Source organism: Lampetra planeri, chromosome 45, assembly GCF_965212315.1.
Source record: "Lampetra planeri chromosome 45, kcLamPlan1.2.h2, whole genome shotgun sequence".
Classification (NCBI taxonomy): Eukaryota; Metazoa; Chordata; class Hyperoartia; order Petromyzontiformes; family Petromyzontidae; genus Lampetra; species Lampetra planeri.
The window spans coordinates 4,437,339-4,459,831 of NC_136151.1; the positions used below are offsets into that span (position 1 = coordinate 4,437,339).

Consider the following 22,493-nt stretch of genomic DNA (forward strand, 5'->3'; position numbering starts at 1 on the left):
TGGCGATTGGTTGGAAGGTTTGAAAGAGGGAGGTGGGAATATTTGAAAGAGGCGCAAAGGGGTGAATTCCGTTGGGGACTCTTAGAAGGGGAGCATAGGAATTGTTTAGAAGAGGCTTGGTCAGGTATTGGAGAGGAGGAGAGCAGAGGTCGCAACCGGGTACCCGATACCCGTACCCTACCCGATACCCGTACCCGGCCGGGTATGGGTACCCGTTTGCGACCCTGGTGCGGCCGGGTACGGGTACGAGTAGGCCGTGAGTCACTGGTGAGTAACCGTTTGTCACTCATTTCGGGTAGGGTACGGGTAGGGAACGGGTACCCGTACCTGGCCGGGTACCCATTTGCGACCCTGGTGCGGCCGGGTACGGGTAAGGAATCAAAACCCGTTTGCGACCTCTGGGGGAGAGAGGAGGATGAGAGCGAGGAGGGAAGTAAGGGAGTGGTGTTGGCTGGTAGTGGACACGTTGTTGCTGTTAAGGACAATAAAACATATCCAAAAAGTGTCGCCTTTGCAATCCTTCATTACACACGCATACACATAAGTCAAGATTGCGTAATACTCAAATCTCGTGGTTGGTAAATTCGCGGGTTGGCAAGAGATTACAGTGGTCCCTCGGTTTAACGTTTTGTTTTAATCCGTACTACTAAAACGACTGTAAATCGAAATGACTGTCGACAGAATTAACTTATATAAGTTGGAAAATTAGTAACAAAAATATCACGGAGCCTGCAAGAACAGAGCCGTTTTCCACTGGCCAAAACAGACAGCGTGCAATGTAAACAAAGCCCAGTCGAGGTCGAAACCGCTCATAAATGGTGCGGCGCCATTGGTCGATGGCATGGCTCAACTCCACTTATGAGCACTCGGATTGGCTGAAATTATCGCCACCGCGTGCATAACCTAATCCACGCATACCGTTAGTCAGCGATGTTAACGCGAGTCGAAACCCATGGGGGTCCAATTGGTGAAACATTAACGGGAAAAAAAAATTGACCGATGTCACTGTTAACCCAGGGACAACTGTACTGGATATGTATCGTCTTAGAAACTGATTGGCATACCCGTCAAACCATACGGTTTACCCCGTATTCTTCTTGCACAGGAAAATTGAGTTTTCAGGTCCATACGGTATAGTGTCATTTCAATACAGGTAACAAAAAATGTCTGTGTTTCTCCCTTGTAGGATGAACGTTGAGATTTCTAAGTGCACGGGGTGACCAATAAGGTCTGAATTGGTCTGTGATAAGGTAGGGCACTGATAAGGGGTTGACAGGTATGTAGTAATAGTAGGGCTTTCGCGACCAACAGTATTGCATGATAGATGTGTTCTGCTATAAATGCCCACGTGATGATAAGCCACTTGATTGAGCTATTATAATTTGCGATTGCCAGGTTGCTTCTAAAAAAGCGCTTTTACATACAGTATCTCAGTGGGCCTTACCTGATGAAAATCAAAAAAGTTTGGTTCAACACGGAAGCCTTTCGCGACCAATAGTATGCATCATCGAGGTGTTTTGGGTTAGATCGCGTAAATATATAATTAAACCCGACAAAGGCAAATAATGAAGGTTTGTCACATAAAGAAAACATGTCACAAATTGCCACGTTTTGTTTACGTGACAAACCTTACTAATTGGCTGTGTCGGGTGGTGGCGGGTTTAACGACACATTTATACTTAACACGATCTTACCCAAAAAAAGCTCGATTATGGATACTGATGACCCCTCTTCTATCGGTATGCTGTCAAGGACCCACTCGCTAATTTTATGAACCACCCATCCACTCATCCCCTCAACCAACTCACTCCCCTTCCCCCATTCACTCAACTCGCTCGTCCAGGAGCTCACCCAAATACCCATTCACTCGTTTATTAGCTTACACACCTAATGCATTCACTTACTCATGATTCTATTCTTGCGTATGGCAGCAATATGTTCGGAAACTGAGTGCAATGTCGAGGTCTGCTAGCTATGATACATGTACATCGAACTTCTTTCACACCGTACGTGGCCCCAACCGTAGTAATCTGTGGGTCTCTATGGGTGTGAGTGGCTGTGTGTGTACAGTATGTTGAACTTCTTTCACACCGTACATAGCCCAACCGTGCTAATCTGTGGGTCTCTATGGGTCTGGGTGTCTGTATGGGTCTGGGTATGTGGGTCTCTGTGTATGCGTGAACAGTGTGTTGAACTTCTTTCACACCGTACGTCGCCCCAACCGTGCCGATTCAGCGTTTTTAGGAGAGTTTGTGCAGTTTTGCTATTCCTCCTCCGTCGAAGGAGCGCAAACCCACAGAGGTTTATATAACGACAAAGGTCCACAGGCTCGGAGGAGTTGCATGACCACAGCAGCACAAGCAGCCTGTCGACGCTCCGACGAGGTCGATGTTTCCCGCCGACCGGCATCCCCGCGGAGGAGGTGAGGTGGAATGTCAAAGAGCCAGGAGGTGCCCTTGGATGTCCAGGTCCCGAGGGTGAGCGCGACGGTGGGCTCGGAGATGTTGACTACCTTGCCTGGTGCACAGGAGGCCGTGGGTTTCAGTCCCTACCCCGACGCCTGTTGCTGTATATTTGGAGTTGGCGGTGTTTCTCGCGCTCTCTCCCCTTCTCCGTGGTGGTCGCGTAGATTTTTCTCCAGGGGGTCCACCGGTTTCTTTTCCCCTCCACTTTTCAGAGTCAACGTCTCTACGCGTTTATAGAGTTATTTGGCTGCTGCTAAAAAATGTCCACGTGATGATGATGATGATAAACAGCCACTCTGTTGAGCTGTCATCATTTGTGATAGCCAGGTCACGTCTACTAAAAAAAGAGCAACTACACAGCAGCTCAGTGAGGCCTCGCGCCTGGTAAAATAAAAAAAAAGTTTTAATACTTTTTAGTTCAGTTCATTCTGGACGTCTGCGTCGTTCCACTCTGGTTGCACAGCTGCAGCGGCAGCGTTCTTCCAGATGTGCTGCTGTCAACAGCAGAACACGGTCACCAGAAGGAGGATGGGGATTCATGAATCCAGCTCACCCAAATCGCTCATTAACCCACCCACTGACCCAGTAGTCACCCACTAACTCACTCACCCATTCACTCATTGACCCACCCACTGACCAGATAGTCACCCACTAACTCACTCACCCAAGCCGCTCATTAACCCACCCACTGACCCAGTAGTCACCCACTAACTCACTCACTCACCCACTCATCAACCCACCCACTGACCAAATAGTCACCCACTAACTCACTCACCCAAGCCGCTCATTAACCCACCCACTGACCAAATAGTCACCCACTAACTCACTCACTCACCCACTCATTAACCACCAACTGATCAAATAGTCACCCACTAACTCACTCAATCACCCAACCCGCTCATTAAACACCCACTGACCCAGTAGTCACCCACTAACTCACTCACAAGCTCACCCACCCACTCACAAGCTCACCCACCTACCCCCACCTCACGTCACAAAGCCGTTCACTAACTCACCCACCCAAGGTCTCGCCTGGTTACTGTTTGGACTTTGCTGGTCGGCCTCGTCTGGCTTTGGACGGCGGGGTGGGCCGTCGCTTCGCAGAGGGTGGTTCAGAATCTTCCACCTCCTCCTGACTCTGCTCTTCCACCTCTACTTTGACCTTCACCACCTCCTCAGCCTCGTCCTCCTCCTCCTCCCGCCTCCCCTCCTCCTTGTCGTCTATGGGGAGTTGGGCCGAGTCGAACGGCTTCCCGGCCGTGTGAGATCGCTTGTGAGCTATCATGTGTCGCTCCTGGCCGACACAGAGAGGCACATATTTAAAATAATAAAACACACACACACGCACGCAAAGGTCAAACACGGAAAAAAAGTTCTCCCAATGTGGCCGACAAAGGCTGTTGGGAAGCAAGTAGCATATACCACCTGTAGTGTGTACAGTCCGTACCTGTGAGTATGTGTGTGTACCTGTGTGGGGAGTGGTAGTGTAGGTGTCAGCGCGCTGCGCTACAAACCCGGCGACCCGAGTTCGATTCCCACTCACGGCCAATGCCAGTGACGATTATTTGAACCAGTCCCGGGCCTCCCCTAGGTTCACTCAGCCTGAAATGAGTACCTGGGTCGGTGCATAAATATCGCCACTTGGGAGACAAAGGCGGCCGGGCATGGTGCTAGCCACCCACCCCCTCGCGTGCTGTGTCGGCCTTCATCGGTGCTCGCGAACAGCACTTGCACCAAAAGTCTGTTCAGGCTATACAGGGAATCTTTGTCTATTTCATTGTTGTGTGCGTATGTATTTGTCTGTCTGTATGTATGAGTGCATGCTTGTACCTGTTTGCAGGCGTACTGCCAATGTGTGTATGTATTTGTATTTGCATTTCTGCTTGTGTGTACCTGTGGATGTGTACCTGTGTGTATGTACCTGTGTATGTGTATGTATCTGTGTGTCATCTCAGTCAGTCGACCCGTGGCACCTGGGTCTGCCCCGTGACCTCCTGCCAGCAGGCGTTCGACACTTCACGTGGCCTCAAGGTGCACATGGCCTGGCACAAGCGTCGTGGTGACGTCACCACCACTTAGTGGCGAATGACGGTTGTTGTTGTTACCTGTGTGTGTACCTGTGTGTGTATGTGTATGTATCTGTGTATGTACCTGTGTGTGTATGTACCTGTGTGTACCTGCGTGTATGGATCTGTGTGTGTGTATGTATGTGTGTGTATGTATGTGTGTACCTGTGTGTGTGTATCTGTGTATCTGTGTGTATGTGTATGTATGTGTGTATGCCAAAACACACACACATACCTTACCATCAGCCCAACCAAAACTAAGCACCTGCCTGGGTATTTTGTACCATCGGACACTCCACCCCCACAACTCCCAATTGGTGATGGGGCAGTTGTGGAGAGAGTGGAGAGTTTCCCATACCTGGGCAGTGTGCTTATGACCTGCTCCAGTTTATCAGCAGAGGTCTCACTCCGAATCAGTCGAGCGGCAATATCTTTTCATCGGTTGCGTAACGCTGTGTGGAAGCTACCTGGTCTGTCGCTCCGCACGAAGCTTCAGGTCTTCTCGGCCACGGTCATTCCCTCCCTTCTCTACGCTTGCGAAACGTGGACCCCCCTAGTGGAGCATCTTCGCCGGTTGGAAACATTTAGGCTGGCCTGCCTACGATCCATCCTGGGTTTAACCAGGCTGGATTGTGTGAGGAGCTCACAAGTCCTTGAAAGATCTGGGCAAAGTCCCATCAGTGAGCTCCTCCGGCAGGCAAGGCTGCGTTGGCTGGGTCATGTAGCCCGCATGCCCAGCCACCGCATGCCTAAACAGCTTTTGTTCGGCCGGATCGAGGGGGCTAAACGGGCGCGGCACGGGCTAGAGAAGAGATGGAGTGATGTGGTACAGGAGGACGTGGAGCTGAGTGGACTTGCCGATGACTGGTACCAGCGGTGTCAAGATCGGCCTCTGTGGAGGAGGCTCGTGAAGGACGCTACTGGGCAGTTGGAGGCAGTCGCCCTCCAACAACAACGGAGGGCGGAGGAGCGACGCTCACAACAAGGAGCGGAGCGCCGGGTGGCTAAAGCACAGCAAGTTGGTACAGTAGGGGGCACAGGTGGTGCATCAGCCAGTCATCTCGGTCATCTCGGTCAGTCGACCCGTGGCACCTGGGTCTGCTCCGTGACCTCCTGCCAGCGGGCGTTCGACACTTCACGTGGCCTCAAGGTGCACATGGCCTGGCACAAGCGTCGTGGTGACGTCACCGCCACTTAGTGGCGAATGGCGGTTGTTGTTGTTGTTGTATGTGTGTATGTATGTATATGTGTGTGTATGTATCTCTGTGTGTATATGTGTGTGTTTCTGTGTGTGTATGTATCTGTGTGTGTATATGTGTGTGTGTCTGTGTGTGTGTCTGTGTGTGTGTATGTACCTGTGTGTATGTATCCATGTGTATGTATCTGTGTGTGTATGTACCTGTGTGTATGTATCTGTGTCTGTGTATATGTGTGTGTGTATATGTATGTGTGTGTGTATGTATGTGTGTGTGTATGTTTGTGTATATATGTACCTGTGTGTGTACCTGTGTGTATATGTATGTATGTACCTGTGTGTATGTACATGTGTGTGTGTGTACCTGTGTGTATGTACCTGTGTGTATGTGTATGTACCTGTGTGTATGTATGTGTGTGTATGTATCTGTTTGTGTACCTGCGTGCAGGCGTACTGGCAGCGGTCGCACTTGAAGTGCTTCTCGTGGTGGTGGCAGCGCTGGTGCTGCATGAGGGCAAAGTGCTCGTGGAAGGTGGCTGCGCAGTAGCGGCAGCGCAGGCCACGACGCACCAGCGCATGCTGCTTGCGCAGATGCACGCCTGGGGGTGGGGGGTGGGGGGGGGCATGGGGGTTAGAGAGGGGGAGGGGGGCACACAAAGGAGGAGCAGTGTTGAGCCAACAGGTAACTCCGAGTGAGTGAGTGAGTGGAGTGAGTGGGTGGGTGGATGGGTGGGTGAGTGGGTGGGTGGGTAAGTGGTTGGGTAGGTGGGTGGGTGAGTGAATGAGTGGGTGGGTGGGTGAGTTGGTGAGTGGGTGAGTGAGTGGATGAGTGAGTGGGTGGCTAAGTAAATGGGTTCGTGGGTGGGTTGATGGATGGGTTGGTGAGTGTGTTGGTGTGCGAGTGGGTGGATGGGTGGGTAAGTGATTGGGTGAGTAGGAGGGTGGCTGGGTCTGTGAGTGGGTGAGTGGGTGAGTTGGTGAGTGGATGAGTGAGTGGTGGAGTGAGTGGGTGGGTGAGTGACTGGGTGGGTCAGTGGGTGCTTGGGTGATTGGGTGGATGACTGGGTGCTTGGGTGAGTGGGTGGGTGAGTGGGTGGGTGAGTTTGTGAGTGGGTGTGTGAGTGAGTGGGTGGGTTGATGAACGAGCGGGGTGAGCAACTGAGTGGCTGCATCAGTGATGAGCCCCTCCGTAACCCCACCCCTCTCCCCCTAGCTCCCACTAGCCCCCCCCCTCAACAAGCCCCCCCATCCCTCCCCCACCCCCCACCTCATACCCAGGTCACTCTTGCGTGCTGTGACAGCGTCGCAGTGCGGGCAGGGGAAGCGTGGAGCGGCCCCCTCCTCCGTGTGCTTCTGCTGCACGTGGGATTTCATGGAGCTCTTCTGGGTGAACCGCGCCCGGCACACCGGGCACTCGTACGGCTTCTCTCCTGGAGACACAGAGACACAGAGAGAGACACAGAGAGAGACACAGGGACAGGGTGAGACAGAGAGACAGAAGGAGAGACACAGAGATATAGATATAGGGTGAGATGGAAAGACAGACAGAAAGATAGAGAGAGACACACAAAGACAGAGAGACGGAGAGAGAAACAGACAAAGAGAGAGTGAGAGAGACAAAGAGAGAGACACATAGACAGGGTGAGACAGAGAGATAGAAGGAGAGACACAAAGACATAGATATAGGGTGAGATGGAAAGACAGACAGAGAGACACAGAGAGAGACACAGAGACAGAGAGACGGAGAGAGAAACAGACAAAGAGAGAGACAGAGAGAGAGACAGAGAGAGAGTCAGACAGTAAGACAAAGACGGAGAGACAGGGAGAGACAGAGGTGAGAGAGACAGACAGAGAGACAAAATGACAGAGACACAGAGATGGAGACACAGAGAGAGAGACAGACACAGAGAAAGAGAGACAGAGAGTCAGACAGAGAAACACAGAGAGACAGAGATAGAGAGACAGAGAGACGGAGAGAGAGACAAAGAAGGTGAGAGAGACAGACAGAGAGAAAGACAGAGAGACAGAAAGACACAGAGAGAGAGGGAGAGATGGACAGAGAGACACAGAGAAAGAGACACACGCAGAGACGCAGAGACAGAGGGAGACGGTGAGAGACAGGCACAGAAATAGAGGGACACACACAACGACAGGGACACGAAGAGACAGATACAGAGAGACACAGAAACAGACAGAGACAGGTCTAAAGATGAAATAATAAATTAAAGTAATAGTATATTACGACGTTTCGATTGCAACACAAGCAATCATCAGGCATAAAAGAAATAGCAACAAAAATCTAACTAGAAAACTATAGACAGACATACAAGCAGACAGACATCACATAGGAGCAACAAAAATCTAACTAGAAAACTATAGACAGACATACAAGCAGACAGACATCACATCGGCACAAAGAGAGGGGTCGTTTCTGTGACGGTCCCTTAAATATAGAGAGGGGGGCGGGGACGGAGAGAGGGAGGGGGCAGAGAAAATTAGCATATCAATGAGTGTACGGCAACGTGTTGCTGCTGCGCGAGTAAGATGACGACGTGGCACGGCACACAAGCTTGAAAATTAGGAGAAAGGCACACTAAAATTAAATAACCTCGCAAAATATTGAAATGTGATGTAATACAACACAGAGAGTCGGTTAACACACAATTAACGCATAGCCTGGTTGATTACGTATTTCAAAGATTGCTAAGTTAGAATTTTAAGTGTGACAATTCCAAAGAGAAGACACAGGCAGAGAGAACACATAGCCAGAGAGAGAAAAGGATAAGCTTAAAACTTCCCCGTAGCTTATCCTTTTCTCTATTTCTTTTATGCCTGATGATGATTGCTTGTGTTGCAATCGAAACGTCGTAATATACTATTATTTTAATTTATTATTTTATCTTTAGACGTGACTTAACCGAAAGAAACAAAGAATGATTCCTGCAGTCACGAAAGCTCCAAAATTAAGATTAGACAGAGACAGGCGGAGAGAGACGGAGAGAGGAGATGGAGAAAGAGAGAGAAGTAGATTATTTTTCTCAAGTTCCACATGATGATAATGATGACATCAGCCACTTGGATGACCTGCTATCACTGTGGTGATGGGCCAGTCCGCTCGTCTAAAAAAGAGCTTGACAGTCGTGGCGCAGTGGGGACTTACACCTAATAACATACAAAATAAATACAATCAGTTGAGTAGTTTATGAATGTAACATGCGGGGAAATGAGTGATGAGCTTGGAAGGTGACGACGTGAGGATCAGAATATTATTTATTTATCTTCTTGGTTCTTTCGGTAAAGTTACGTAGAAGGGAAATAATAAAAATAAAACATAATAAAATAATTCTCACGACGTGCCCATTCAGACGCTGTCTTTCCGACAGACCTGTTCTTCACCTGAGGACGGCTGCTTGCGTTGTGGCCGAAACGTCGTGAGAATTATTTTATTATGTTTTATTTTTATAATTTTATTATTTCCCTTCTATGTGACGACTTTACCGAAAGAACCAAGAAGATGAATCCCTGCAGTCATGAAAGCTTTAAATCGAAATTCATTATTTATTTATCCTGCGGGAGGAAATCCGATGAGCCACAAAGCTCTTTCAAATGTCCGGTAAGGGCACGGGGTCAGAACGTTACAACAACAACAACAAACAAACACAATATACCACAAACACGACAGGAGTGCAAAGTCTATGAAGGGTAAATAAATCGGTTACAAATATACTCAATTAAAACGACAGTAAACCCTTGTTAATTCGACGCATGTGGGGCTCTGGCGTTGCCGAATCATGCAATATTTTGAATTTTGATTTAAACCTTTCGTGACTGCAGGGATTCATCTTCTTGGTTCTTTCGGTAAAGTCACGTAGAAGGGAAATAATAAAAATAAAACATAATAAAATAATTCTCACGACGTGCCCATTCAGACGCTGTCTTTCCGACAGACCTGTTCTTCACCTGAGGACGGCTACTTGCGTTGTGGCCGAAACGTCGTGAGAATTGTATTTTATTGTTTTATTTTTATTATTTTATTATTTCCCTTCTACGTGACGACTTTACCGAAAGAACCAAGAAGATTTTGAATTATGTAACGATGGTTGATCTCCAGTGGCTCCTGCCCCGATAAAAAAATGAAAAAAAAAATCCTAATTTGTTTTCCAAACTCTTCATGCTCCAAAGACAAAGATCCCCCGTATAGCCTTAACAGACTGTAGGGGCAAATGCTGTTAGCGAGTAGCACCTATGAAGGCCAGATCTGTACACGAGGGGGTGGGTGGCCAGCCATATGCCCGCCCGGCTGCCTTTGTCTCCCCAGTGGCGATGTTTACTACACACCGCATCAATTTGAGGCTGAGTCGACCTAGGTGAGGCCCAGGACAAGTTCAGATAATCGTCACCGGCGGTGTTGGCCGTGAGCCGGGAAACGAACTCGGGTTGCCGGGTTCGTAGCGCGGCATAGCCGCGAACCGCTACGCCACCGCTCATGCACAACGCGCATTCACACACCACACACACACAGCCTGCGTCAATTCTATCCTAAACTTTTGATTTGTCTCAGAGACATGAAGGGATTTCCTTTATACTTCGGCGCCTTTCCATTACACCTTGATGTAGGTGGAGACGACATTGCTCAGAGGGTTTTCTTGCACAGAGTGCACACAAACGAGGTAGTAAAGTCCAAAGTGACGGGGATCTGCACCGACGCTTGTCAGGCTTGCCACGCTCACCCCCACTCGCCACGCTCACCCCCACTCGCCACGCTCACCCCCACTCACCACGCTCACCCCACTCACCACGCTCACCCCACCCACCACGCTCACCCCACTCACCACGCTCACCCCACTCACCACGCTCACCATGCTGGCCCTGCTCGCTCCGCTCGCCACGCTCACCAGACCGAGTCGTCGTTTCGCAGGTGTCGAACGACGTCGCTTGTGGCAAATTATACACGGTAGATTGGCAAATTACCAATCCACTGTGTACGTGCGCCTAAAACGGCAGCCGTGTAGAATTGTCCCCCAATTATGAACGATCGAATACCGAAATAACGGTGGTTTACGTTACAACATTCTCCTTCAGTCGGGTCTGCGGGAGATCGCGTTCCGACGGCGTACCGGAGTGCGTCCTCATGTGCCGCTTGAGTCTGTAGGCGTCTTTGCTGGCGTAGCTGCACATGCTACACTGGAACGGACGCTCGCCAGTGTGCGACCGCATGTGGCGCTTCATCATGCTCACCTGTGTGGGTGCGGGTGTGGGGGGGGACCATAAACGGGTAGACATGGGTCAGGCATTGTTGGCTTCATTGGCTCTGTTGCTGCAGTGGCGTTGTTATTGCATCCCCCCCCCCGCACATCCCCAGCTCTCTCAGCCTCCCACTTCCATCCCCGCCCACCTTCACGTCCGTACAGGTACATACTACACGGACATACTACATATTCTTGGTTCTTTCGGTAAAGTCACGTAGAAGGGAAATAATAAAATAATATAAATATAAAACAATCAAAATTCTCACGACGTTTCGACTGCAACACAAGCAATCATCATCAGGTGTGAAATCCACAGAAAGAAAATTTGAAAAATTTGAAAAAAACATATTTCTGTGGATTTCACACCTGATGATGATTGCTTGTGTTGCAGTCGAAACGTCGTGAGAATTTGTATTGTTTTATATTAATATTATTTTATTATTTCCCTTCTACGTGACTTTACCGAAAGAACCAAGAAAATGAATCCCTGCAGTCACGAAAGCTTTAAATCTGGACATACTACAGTTACACGGATACACACAGCTACACAGACACATACTACAGATACACACAAGTACACACACACATGTACTACAGGTGAATATCAGTACACACAGGTGTAGAGGAGTAAAATGGGGACGTGATGTCATGTGTGCCGTTCAGTGCGATGACGTCACGTCTCCTAGGGTACTTAAGGGAGACCCCGTGACGTAAGCGGGGTCACTGCGGGAACGGGTAGAGTAAGCAGGGTGAAGAGGGAACCAGCGGTAGAGAGGGATCGAGTAGTGAGTCTGGGGAGAAGCCGGTGGTAGCCGGGAGAGGTGCTCTCTCTCCGGTTGGTGGAGTCGGCAGAGTCCATGATCCGACACGAGAGAGAGAGAGACCGGAGCTAGCCGGCAAGGAACCAGGACTCAGAGTAGGACCCCTAGCCCCTGGGAGTTGTGTACCCTGGTGTGTATTGTGAAGTCTTTAATAAACCCTTGGCGAAAGCCCATAACTTACCTCCGTCTCCGAGTGCGTCCGTGGGAAATCCTCAACACAGGTAACAAAGACAAATATTGCACCCTATGGCCTAATTGGAATCTTGGAGCAAGTGCTATTAGTGAGCAACACAGGACAACGCGGGGAGTGGGTGGCCAGCACCAAGCCCAACCTAACGTTTACACGCCGCACTACAATTTTTTAAAACTAGAACGACGCAACTATTTTGTATTATTACCAGGTGTAAGGCGACCCCACTGAGCTGCTGTGTAGCTTTTTTTTTAGAAGCGACCAGGCCATCACAAACGATAGCAGCCAAAATACTCTAAATGCATAGAGATACACATAGAGACCCATAGAGATACATAGATATCCAGAGATACATAGAGACCCATACAGATACAGAGAGACCTATAGAGATACATAGAGATCCATGATAAATAGAGATCAATAGAGATACATAAAGACCCATAGAGATACGCAGAGACCAATAGGCTAAAATATATTTTTCTTTTACCCAGGTAAGGTCCACTGAGCTGCTACGTAGCTTTTTTTTAGAAGCGACCTGTCCATCGCGAATGATAGCAGCTCAACAGGGCGGCTGTTTATCACGCGGAAGTTTCTAGCAGCAGTCAAATACTCTCAACATGTGTAACGGTGTAAATGGTGCAGGAGACGGTTGACGGAGGCAACACGTATTTATTTATAACACACTACAGTAAGTCAGCTATACAGCCTAGGAACACAGCCTACGGCTACGCGTGCCTGACACCGGCTTCGCTCTCAGGTCCTCCGGCTATGTATTTCCTAGAGGAGGCTATCTGATCCGACCTAGCCAGGGTACGGGTCCCAACCACTGGCCCATCGGACCCGGCCCTGATAAGGACGTCGGGCCGGGGGTTCCCAGGATCTCAGCACAGAGCCACACAGAGTCCCGGCCCTGACAAGGGCGGCGGGGCTAGGGGTCCCAGGGTCCTACCTAGCTTGCTCCGTCTTCCTTCTTCACTGGCTCTTCTGCTCCAATGACTCCCCGAGCTCTCTCGCGCACCGCCCTATATACCCAACTGCCCCCCGAGGCGCGGGGCTGTATGCGGACGTCGATGTAGCCACCCCACGCACGGACCGTCATGTAGACACTGCAACGTAATGGCTTGCTACACCCCGGTACGTACCACCTCTACACATGTATAGACGTCAGATTCTAAACGTGGAGGTAAAAAGTAAAAAAACTTTTTTAAAAACACGCTTTAATGAAATGTACCTACGAGTAATGGCAGATACCTTTTTTTACAGAAACAAAGTATGATAAATAAGAATTAGCTTGTTTTACCCGTTCTGGCAATAAAACAGGAGTTGTGTGAAGATGGTCAAACACCAAATAGATACCCTATGCAAGGAATAAAGTACTGCATTGACCACACACAGGAATTGTTGTGAGCATGCAAACAAAACATGCTCTGATAATATATGGCGTTTTTTAATCGTATTGGCCTACACCAGACAGCAGCATTCTGTGTGGCCTTGTCTCACGACCAGTGTCAGACCAGAGAACGCCAAAAGGCAAACGGCACAACGACCATGCCACTATGAGAGCGTTTATATCTCTGGACAAGCAGCGATATCATGGGCCCTTTTTGCCAGTATCAAAGTATGACAAATAAGTAATATTTAAAAATACTTTTTAAAAAACACACTTTAATGAAATGTACCGTATGAGTAATGGCAGAACTCCACGACTCCAGGAAGTGGCCGCAAAGCTTGGCATAACGTAAGGGACCGTGGTGATTTACAGCCAACGTCAGTTGAGCGTGGACAATTAGACCCAAGCCGAAACATAACATGTAAAAAATTAATGTAATTTTTTTTTATGATAGAATATAGTCTTGTCATCAGTATGACATAAGTATATCAAGTTTGCAGTCGATACCACATTGGGAAGTGGGTTAAAATTGAGTGACAAGATTTGAGGATACAACGACAACAACAGACAGAGTGAGTTAAGAAAAAGCATGTAAAAACCAGAGGACCGGGAGAAATATCCACGCAGCGACCACCACGGGGAGAGAGAGAGAGAGACGCAGACTCCAAATATACAGCAGCTGGAATCGTCAGATTCGGAATCGAACCCACGACCTCCTGAACACCAGGCGAGGTAGTTAACATCTCATCACAGGGAGAAAGAGACGCAGACTCCAAATATACTGCAGCAGGCATCGTCACGGGTCGAGATCAAACCCACGACCTCCTCTATACTATGGGCAAGGTAGCTAACATCTCGCCACATCGCAAACTCCAAATGTACAGTAGGCATCGTCAGGGGTCGGCATCTCCTAGCCACTATGGTTGACCCCAATCTAGCTCGGTGGGAGGCCAAGCAGGGTCAGGTGCGTGTGCGGCATTGGGGGTCACCATGACCTCGGTGCCCACGCATCTCAAGCCGTTGGTTGCATTGTGAAGTCATGGGAGGAAGAGGAGGAGGATGGAGGGAGACATGTGGAGGAGTAGAGGGGGGAGAAGGGGGGAGATACAGGAAGGAAACGCTGGGAGGAGGGAGACAGAGGGAGGGAGGAGGTGGAGGGGGATGGAGGCACCTCGACGCTGGTGTACTCGCACGCGGAGCACTTGAAGGGCTTCTCCCCTGTGTGGACGTAGCGGCCGTGCCGCACCAACTCGCCCTTGGTTACAAACGCCATCGCACACTCGGAGCACTGGTGCGGCTTCGTGCCTGCGCGTACACGCATGCATACAGTGTCGCATACACACACACATGCAGTGTCACACACACACACACATGCATTGTCACACACACACACACATGCAGTGTCACACACACACATGCAGTGTCACGCACACACAGTGTCACATTTACACACACAGTGTCGCATACACACACACATGCAGTGTCACACACATACAGTGTCACACACACACACACACAGTTTAACACGTAGGCTTTCGCGACCAATATTATTCATAATCAACGTTTTTGGGTTTAGATCGCGTTATTTATACACAGACAGTGTCACACACACAGTGTCACACACACACATGCAGTGTCACACACACACACACACACGGTGTCACACACACATACAGTGTCCAATACACACACAGTGTCACATTTACATACATACACACAGACACACGGTGTCACACACAGACACACCGTGTCACACACAGACACACCGTGTCACACACAGACACACGGAGTTGCATACACATGCTCAAGGGGTGTCTCAAACACACACACACGCAATGTCACACACGCTCACGGTGTCACATGCACACACACACGGTGTCACATGCACACACACACACGGTGTCACATTTACATACACACACACGTGTCGCAAACACACAGACATGGTGTCGCATATAAGCACACACACACACACACAACAACAACGACAGCCGTCCACCACTGTGTATGTTGAACTTCTTTCGCACCGTACATAGACAACCGCGCTAATCAGAGGTGTATGTATACGCGTGTATGTACTGTATGTGTATGTATGTATCTGGTGGAAGTGGTGGTTTCAGCGGTTAGCGCTACGCTGCGCTACGAACCCGCCTTCCTGAGTTCGATTCCTGCTTACGGCCAACACCAGTGACGATTATTATTTGAACCGGTCTTTGGCCTCCCCTAGGTCGACTCAGACTCAAATGCATACCTTATGCGAGGTTTAAACTTTGCCAATGGGGAGACAATGGCGGCCGGGCGTGGTGCTGGCCACCCACCCTCTCGTGTGCCACAGTGTAGACCTTCATAGGTGCTGATCGCTAACGGAACTTGCCCCTACAGCCTGTAACAGGCTACACTGGGGATCTTTGTCATTTTATTTTTGTATGTGTGCATGTATCTGTATGTTCCTGTATATTTCTGTATCTGCATGTATATGTGTGTCTATCTGGATGTACGTGTACGTGCATACGTGTATGTATCTTTGCATGTATCTGTACCGGTGTGGGTGTTGATGTGGTTGCGTAGAAGCGTGACGGAGCCGAAGATCCGGTCACAGAGGTGGCAGCAGTGACTGCGCTCAGCGGTGGCTGCGCTCTTCCTCCGCACGCGCCCACACATACGGGGTACACGCATTAGCATATACTACACTAGACACTACACTATACACTACACTATACACTACACTGTACACTACACACTGTACACTACACACTGTACACTACACACTACACTACACACTGTACACTACACTATACACTACACACTGTACACTACACACTGTACACTACACTATACACTACACACTGTACACTACACTATACACTACACTATACACTACACACTGTACACTACACACTACACACTGTACATTACACACTACACTATACACTACACACTGTACACTACACACTGTACACTACACTATACACTGTACACTACACACTACACTGTACACTACACTATACACTACACTATACACTACACACTGTACACTACATTAAACACTACACTAGACCATACACTACACACTACACTATACACTACACTGTACACTACTATACACTACACCGTACACTATACACTACACTATACTGTACACTACTATGCACAACACTATATACATTAAACACTACACTATCCTGTACACTACTATACACTGTACACTATACACTTCTATACACTATAATACATCATACACTCCCTACACTATACACTGCATCACTACACAATACAATACGTCACCATGTTCTACAATACATCACCCACTCACCCACCCACCCACCCACTCACCCACCCACCCATTTACTCACCCACCCACCCACTTATTCACCCACCCACCCACTCACCCACCCACCCACCCACTCACCCACACACTCACCCATCCACTCACCCATCCACTCACCCACCCACCCACCCACCCACCCACTCACCCATCCACTCACCCACCCACCCATTTACTCACCCACCCACCCATCCACTCACCCACCCACCCACCCACCCACTCACCCACCCACCCACTCACCCACCCACCCACTCACCCACCCACCCACCCACCCACTCACCCACCCACCCACCCACCCACCCACCCACTCACCCACCCACCCACCCACTCACCCACCCACCCACCCACCCACCCACTCACCCACCCACCCACCCACCCACCCACCCACTCACCCACCCACCCACTCACCCACCCACCCACCCACTCACCCATCCACTCACCCACCCACCCACGCACCCACCCACCCACTCACCCATCCACTCACCCACTCACCCACCCACTCACCCCATCCACTCACCCACTCACCCTTCCGACTCCTCCACCTTCTCTCCTGCCCGCGACTCCACCGCGCCTCCCACCGCTCTTCCTCCTCCCCCTCCTCGCCACCCCTCGCTTTTCCCCTCGCGGCACAAAGTCGGGGTCCTCCTCCTCCTCCTCCACCACCACCTCCCCCCGCTCCTCCTCCGAGTTTCCGGTAGGCTCAGAGCTTCTCCAGGGCTCAGCGTCGGCTTCCTCCCGACACCACCACTGGGTAGCGCCCTCGCCGCTCACCTCCAACCCCTCCTCCTCCCCCTCCTCCTCCATCCTTTCGCCATTGCTGTTGCTCAGACCTCCGGCCACCAGCGGTGACGCAGGAGGCGGAGGCAGTGCCAAAGTGGTGGCGTCGTCGCCGCCGCCGCTGCTGCTGCAACGATAAATGAAGGGTGACCACAGTAGGCTAGGAGATGTTAACTACCTCTCCTGGTATGCAGAAGGTCGTGGGTTCGATCCCGACCATGACGCCTGCTGTTTATGTGGCGAGATGTAAACTACCTCTGCTGGTACGCAGAAGGTCGCAACCGGGTACCCGATACCCGTACCCTACCCGATACCCGGCTACCCGTACCCGGCCGGGTACGGGTACGGGTACCCGTTTGCGACCCTGGTGCGGCCGGGTACGGGTAGGCCGTGAGTCACTGGTGAGTAACTGTTTGTCACTCATTTCCCAACGTCTTGTCTCTTCGTACAATTCAAGTTCCTAGAATCAACCCACCCGCGCCTGCAACATGGCTTCATCCCAGAGTTCGCAATCGGGTACCCGATACCCGTACCCTACCCGTACCCGGCTGGGTATGGGTAGGGTACGGGTACGGCCGGGTACGGGCACCCGTTTGCGACCCTGGTGCGGCCGGGTACAGGTAAGGAATCAAAACCCGTTTGTGACCTCTGTGGTACGCAGAAGGTCGTGGGTTCAATACTGACCATGACGCCTGCTGTATATTTGGAGTTTAAGTGTCTCTCTGTCTCTTAGTGGTCGAGGCATTAGCACCGCGGCGGCGAGATGTTAACTACCTTGCCAGGTACGCAGGAGATCGTGTGTTCGATGCCGACCCCTGACCACGCCTGCTGCTGTATATTCGGAGTTTGCGGCGTGGCGAGACGTTAACTACCTCGGCTGGTGTGCAGGAGGCAGTGGGTTCGATCGCGACCCAGACGCCTGCTGCTGCTGTATATTTGAAGTTTGCGTGTCTCTCTCTCTCTCCCCGTGGTCGCGTGGATTTGTCTCTGGGCTCCTCCGCTATTTCCCTCAACATTTAAAAACACGTGTTGGCAGTATTTAGCTGCTGCCATAAACTTCCACATGATGGTAAGCCGCTATGTGGAGCTATCATTCGTGATAGCCAGTTTGCTTCTAACATAGCTCAGTGGGCCTTAGCTGGAAAAATAAAAAATAAATTCTAATTTAGTTTTAGTTCTTTGGGTCTCTGTGTGTGAGTCTCTAGATCTCTATGTGAGTCTGTGGGTCACTTTGCAACACTATAGTTCCCTATGTATCTCTGTGTATCTCTATGTGTCTCTATGTATCTCTGTGTATCTCTACAGTGAGGGTTAAAAGTATTTGATCCCCTGCTGATTTTGTACGTTTGCCCGCTGACAAAGAAATTATCAGTCTATAATTTTAATGGTAGGTTTATTTGAACAGTGAGAGACAGAATAACAACAACAAAATCCAGAAAAACGCATGTCAAAAATGTTATGAATTGATTTGCATTTTAATGAGGGAAACGAGCTGAGATAAGGAGCACTCCCTTTAAGAGTGTGCTCCTAATCTCAGCTCGTTACCTGTATAAAAGACACCTGGGAGCCAGAAATCTTTCTGATTGAGAGGGGGCCAAATACTTATTTCCCTCATTAAAATGCAAATCAATTTATAGCATTTTTGACATGCGTTTTTATGGATGTTGTTGTTGTTATTCTGTCTCTCACTGTTCAAATAAACCTACCATTGAAATTATAGACTGATAATTTCTTTGTCAGTGGGCAAACGTACAAAATCAGCAGGGGATCAAATTTTTTTTTCCCTCACTGTATGTAGCTCTGTGGATCTCTCTGTAACATTGTAACAGAGGTGCTCATCTCGATGGGAGTCTCGCCGGCTGACGAAGCGAAGTCTCGAGACCGACCGTGGCCTACGCCGAGTTTCAAACCTCACCTCACGTCCTCGCTCTGCTCCCCTTTCTCCTCCTCCTCAACCTCCTCCTCTTCCTCGGGACCGATCCTGCCCTCAATGGGGCCCGCTCCTGCTGCGATTCCGTCATCTGAAGCCCCTTTCTGGGACCACATGCCGAGCCGATCCGTCTGTCGTCGGTCCGTCCGTGCCTCCCCCCCGCCCGCCCGTAGCACAGGGGTCACGCGACGGCTCTCGTCGTGATGTCTAGAACAAAGGCGGACGGGTGCCTTTGGTGGAGTGTAAGGTTGCTGCTGCTGCTGCTGGGGTCAACATCGTCAGCATCGTCAGCATCATCAGCGGCGGCAGCAGCAACAGCAGTGGTAGTGATAGCGAAAGCAGCAACATCATCAGCACCTGCAGTAGCAACAGCAGTAGCACCAGCATCATCGGCAGCAGCATCATCGGCAGTTGCATCATCAGCAGTAGCATCATCAGCAGTAGCATCATCAGCAGTAGTAGCATCAGCAGTAGCATCATCAGCCGTAGCAGCATCATCAGCACCATCATCAGCAGCAGTAGCATCAGCAGTAGCAACATCAGCAGTAGCATCATCAGCCGTAGCAGCATCATCAGCACCATCATCAGCAGCAGTAGCATCAACAGTAGCAACAGCATCATCAGCAGTAGCATCATCAGCAGTAGCATCATCAGCCGTAGCAGCATCATCAGCATCATCAGCAGTAGCAACATCAGAAGTAGCAACAGCAATACCAGCAGCAACAATAGCAGCAATAGCACCATCATCAGCAGTAGCATCAGCAGCAGTAGCATCAGCAGTAGCAACAGCATCATCAGCATTAGCATCATCAGCATTAGCATAATCAGCAGTAGCATCATCATCAGCAGCATCATCATCAGCAGTAGCATCATCAACAGCAGCATCATCAGCAGCATCATCACCAGCAGCAGCATCATCAGCAGTATCATCATCAGCAGTATAATCATCAGCAGCATAATCAGCATAATCAGCATCATCAGCAGCATCATCAGCAGCAGCATCATCATCAGCAGCATCATCAGCAGCAGCACCAGCAGCAGCATCATCAGCAGTAACATCGGCAGTAGCAGCATCATCAGCAGCAGCATCATCAGCAGTAGCAACATCAGCAGCATCATCAGCAGTAGCATCATCAGCCGTAGCAACAGCAGTAGCAGCAGTATCATCAGCAGTAGCAACAGCAATACCAGCAGCAACAATTGCAGCAATAGCAGAATCATCAGCAGCATCATCAGCAGCATCATCAGTAGCAGCAGCATCAGCAGTAGCATCATCAGCAGCATCATCAGCAGCAGCAGCATCATCAGCAGCAGCATCATCAGCAGCAGCATCAGCAGCAGCAGCATCATCATCAGCAGCAACATCAGCAGTAGCATCATCAGCCGTAGCAACAGCAGCAGTAGCAACAGCAATACCAGCAGCAACAATAGCAGCAATAGCAACATTCATCAGCAGCATCATCAGCAGCATCATCAGCAGCATCATCAGCAGTAGCAACAGCATCATCAGCAGTAGTAGCAGCAGCAGTAGCAACAGCATCATCAGCAGCAGTAGCAACATCATCAGCATTAGCAACAGTAGCAATAGCAGCAGTAGCAACATCAGCAGATTCATCAGCAGTAGCAATGGCTATAGCAGCGGCAGCAATAGCAGCAACAGTAGCATTACCAGCAATAGAAGCAAGTAGCAACAGCAGCAGTTGCAACAGTAGAATCAGCATCATCAGCAGTAGCAACAGCAGCAACAGTAGCAGCACCAGCATCATCAGCAACAGCAGGAGAAGCAGTAGCAACAGCAGAAGCATCAGCAGCATCAACAGTAGCAACAGCAGCAGCAGCAACAGCAGAAGCATCAGCAGCAGTAGCAACATTAGTAGCAACAGCAGCTGCATCAGCAGTCGCAACAGCAGTAGCATCAGCAACATCATCAGTAGCAAGTGCAGCATCCGCATCATCAGCAGCAGCAGTAGCATCAGCAGCAGCAGCATCAACAGCAGTAGCATCAGCAGCAGCAAGTGCAGCATCAGCATCATTAGCAGTAGCATCAGCAGCATCAGCAGCATCAGCAGCATCAGCAGCATCAGCAGCATCAGTAGCATCAGCAGTAGCAGCAGCAGTAGCATCAACAGCAGTAGCATCAACATGAACAGCATCATCACCACAACCAGCACCACCTTCACCACAACCACCACAACCACCACAATCACCATGAAAAGACCAACATCCCCCCCGTGTCTGCCTGTAACAGGCTGTAGGGGCAAGTGCTATTAGCAAGCAGCGCCTATGAAGGCCGGCACGGCACACGAGGGGGTGGGTGGCCAGCACAACGCCCGACCGCCTTTGTCTCCCTCAATGCTAGCGATGTTAACTACGCTACACCAGGTAACTCATTTGAGGCTGAGTCGACCTAGGGGAGGCGCAGGACCGGTTTAGATAATCGTCACTGGCGGTGTTGGCCGTGAGCGGGAATCGAACCCGGGTCGCCAGGTTCGTAGAACAGCGTAGCGCTCACCACTACAACACCGCCCTCATCACAACCACTACCACCACCATCACTACCATAACCACCACCATCACAACCATCACAACCATAACCACCACCATCACCACCATCACAACCAGCACCACTACCATCACCATCACCACCATCACCCCCACCATAACAAACATCACCACAACCACAACCAGCACAACCATCACCCCCACCATCACAAACATCACCACAACCACCATCACCACCACAACCAGCACCATCACCACTCACCGCGGCGTCTGTACGGGTTGACTCTGACGTCACCGGAAATATTTCATTTCCGGTTTCGCCCGCGATTGAATTTCCGCTTCCGCCGAGGTTCTTGGGTTTCAATGAATGAATGCGGAGTTCCCACAGGGTTCAGTGTTAATCACTGAGACTCCCATAGGGTTCAGTGTTAATCTCTGAGACTCCCACAGGGTTCAGTTTTAATCACTGGGGCTCCCATAGGGTTCTGTGTTAATCGCTGGGACTCCCACAGGGTTCAGTGTTAATCACTGGGGCTCCCATAGGGTTCTGTGTTAATCGCTGGGACTCCCACAGGGTTCAGTG

General features: G+C 50.1%; 1 protein-coding gene across 2 annotated transcripts; it reads right to left on the reverse strand.

Annotated features, from left to right (window-relative positions):
* Positions 1–505: 505 nt before the first annotated feature.
* On the reverse strand, positions 506–19,533 carry LOC144733035 (uncharacterized). Of its 2 annotated transcripts, none has more exons than XM_078614761.1 (8): positions 19,394–19,533; positions 17,227–17,602; positions 15,917–16,013; positions 14,548–14,681; positions 10,844–10,964; positions 7,001–7,156; positions 6,165–6,325; positions 506–3,759 (listed from the first exon to the last, which is right to left on the reverse strand). In XM_078614761.1, the coding sequence occupies exons 1-8, from the start codon at positions 19,522–19,524 to the stop codon at positions 3,502–3,504; spliced, it is 1,434 nt and encodes a 477-aa protein (XP_078470887.1). In that variant the 5' UTR covers positions 19,525–19,533; the 3' UTR covers positions 506–3,501. The 2 variants fall into 2 exon arrangements, with proteins under 2 accessions (XP_078470887.1, XP_078470886.1); XM_078614760.1 differs by having other exon boundaries at positions 17,227–17,605.
* Between the last annotated feature and the right edge of the window lie 2,960 nt (positions 19,534–22,493).

What these genes read in the sequence shown, in the direction of transcription:
- LOC144733035 (XM_078614760.1), bottom strand. Translation starts at nt 19,524, where the DNA reads ATGTGGTCCCAGAAAGGGGCTTCAGATGACGGAATCGCAGCAGGAGCG. An exon ending in AAGGTGGAGGAGTCGGAAGG is followed by an intron (nt 16,014 to 17,226) that starts GTGAGTGGGTGA and finishes GTGCGGAGGAAG; the next exon opens with AGCGCAGCCACCGCTGAGCG. An exon ending in AGCACGCAAGAGTGACCTGG is followed by an intron (nt 6,326 to 7,000) that starts GTATGAGGTGGG and finishes CCCCACCCCCAG; the next exon opens with GCGTGCATCTGCGCAAGCAG.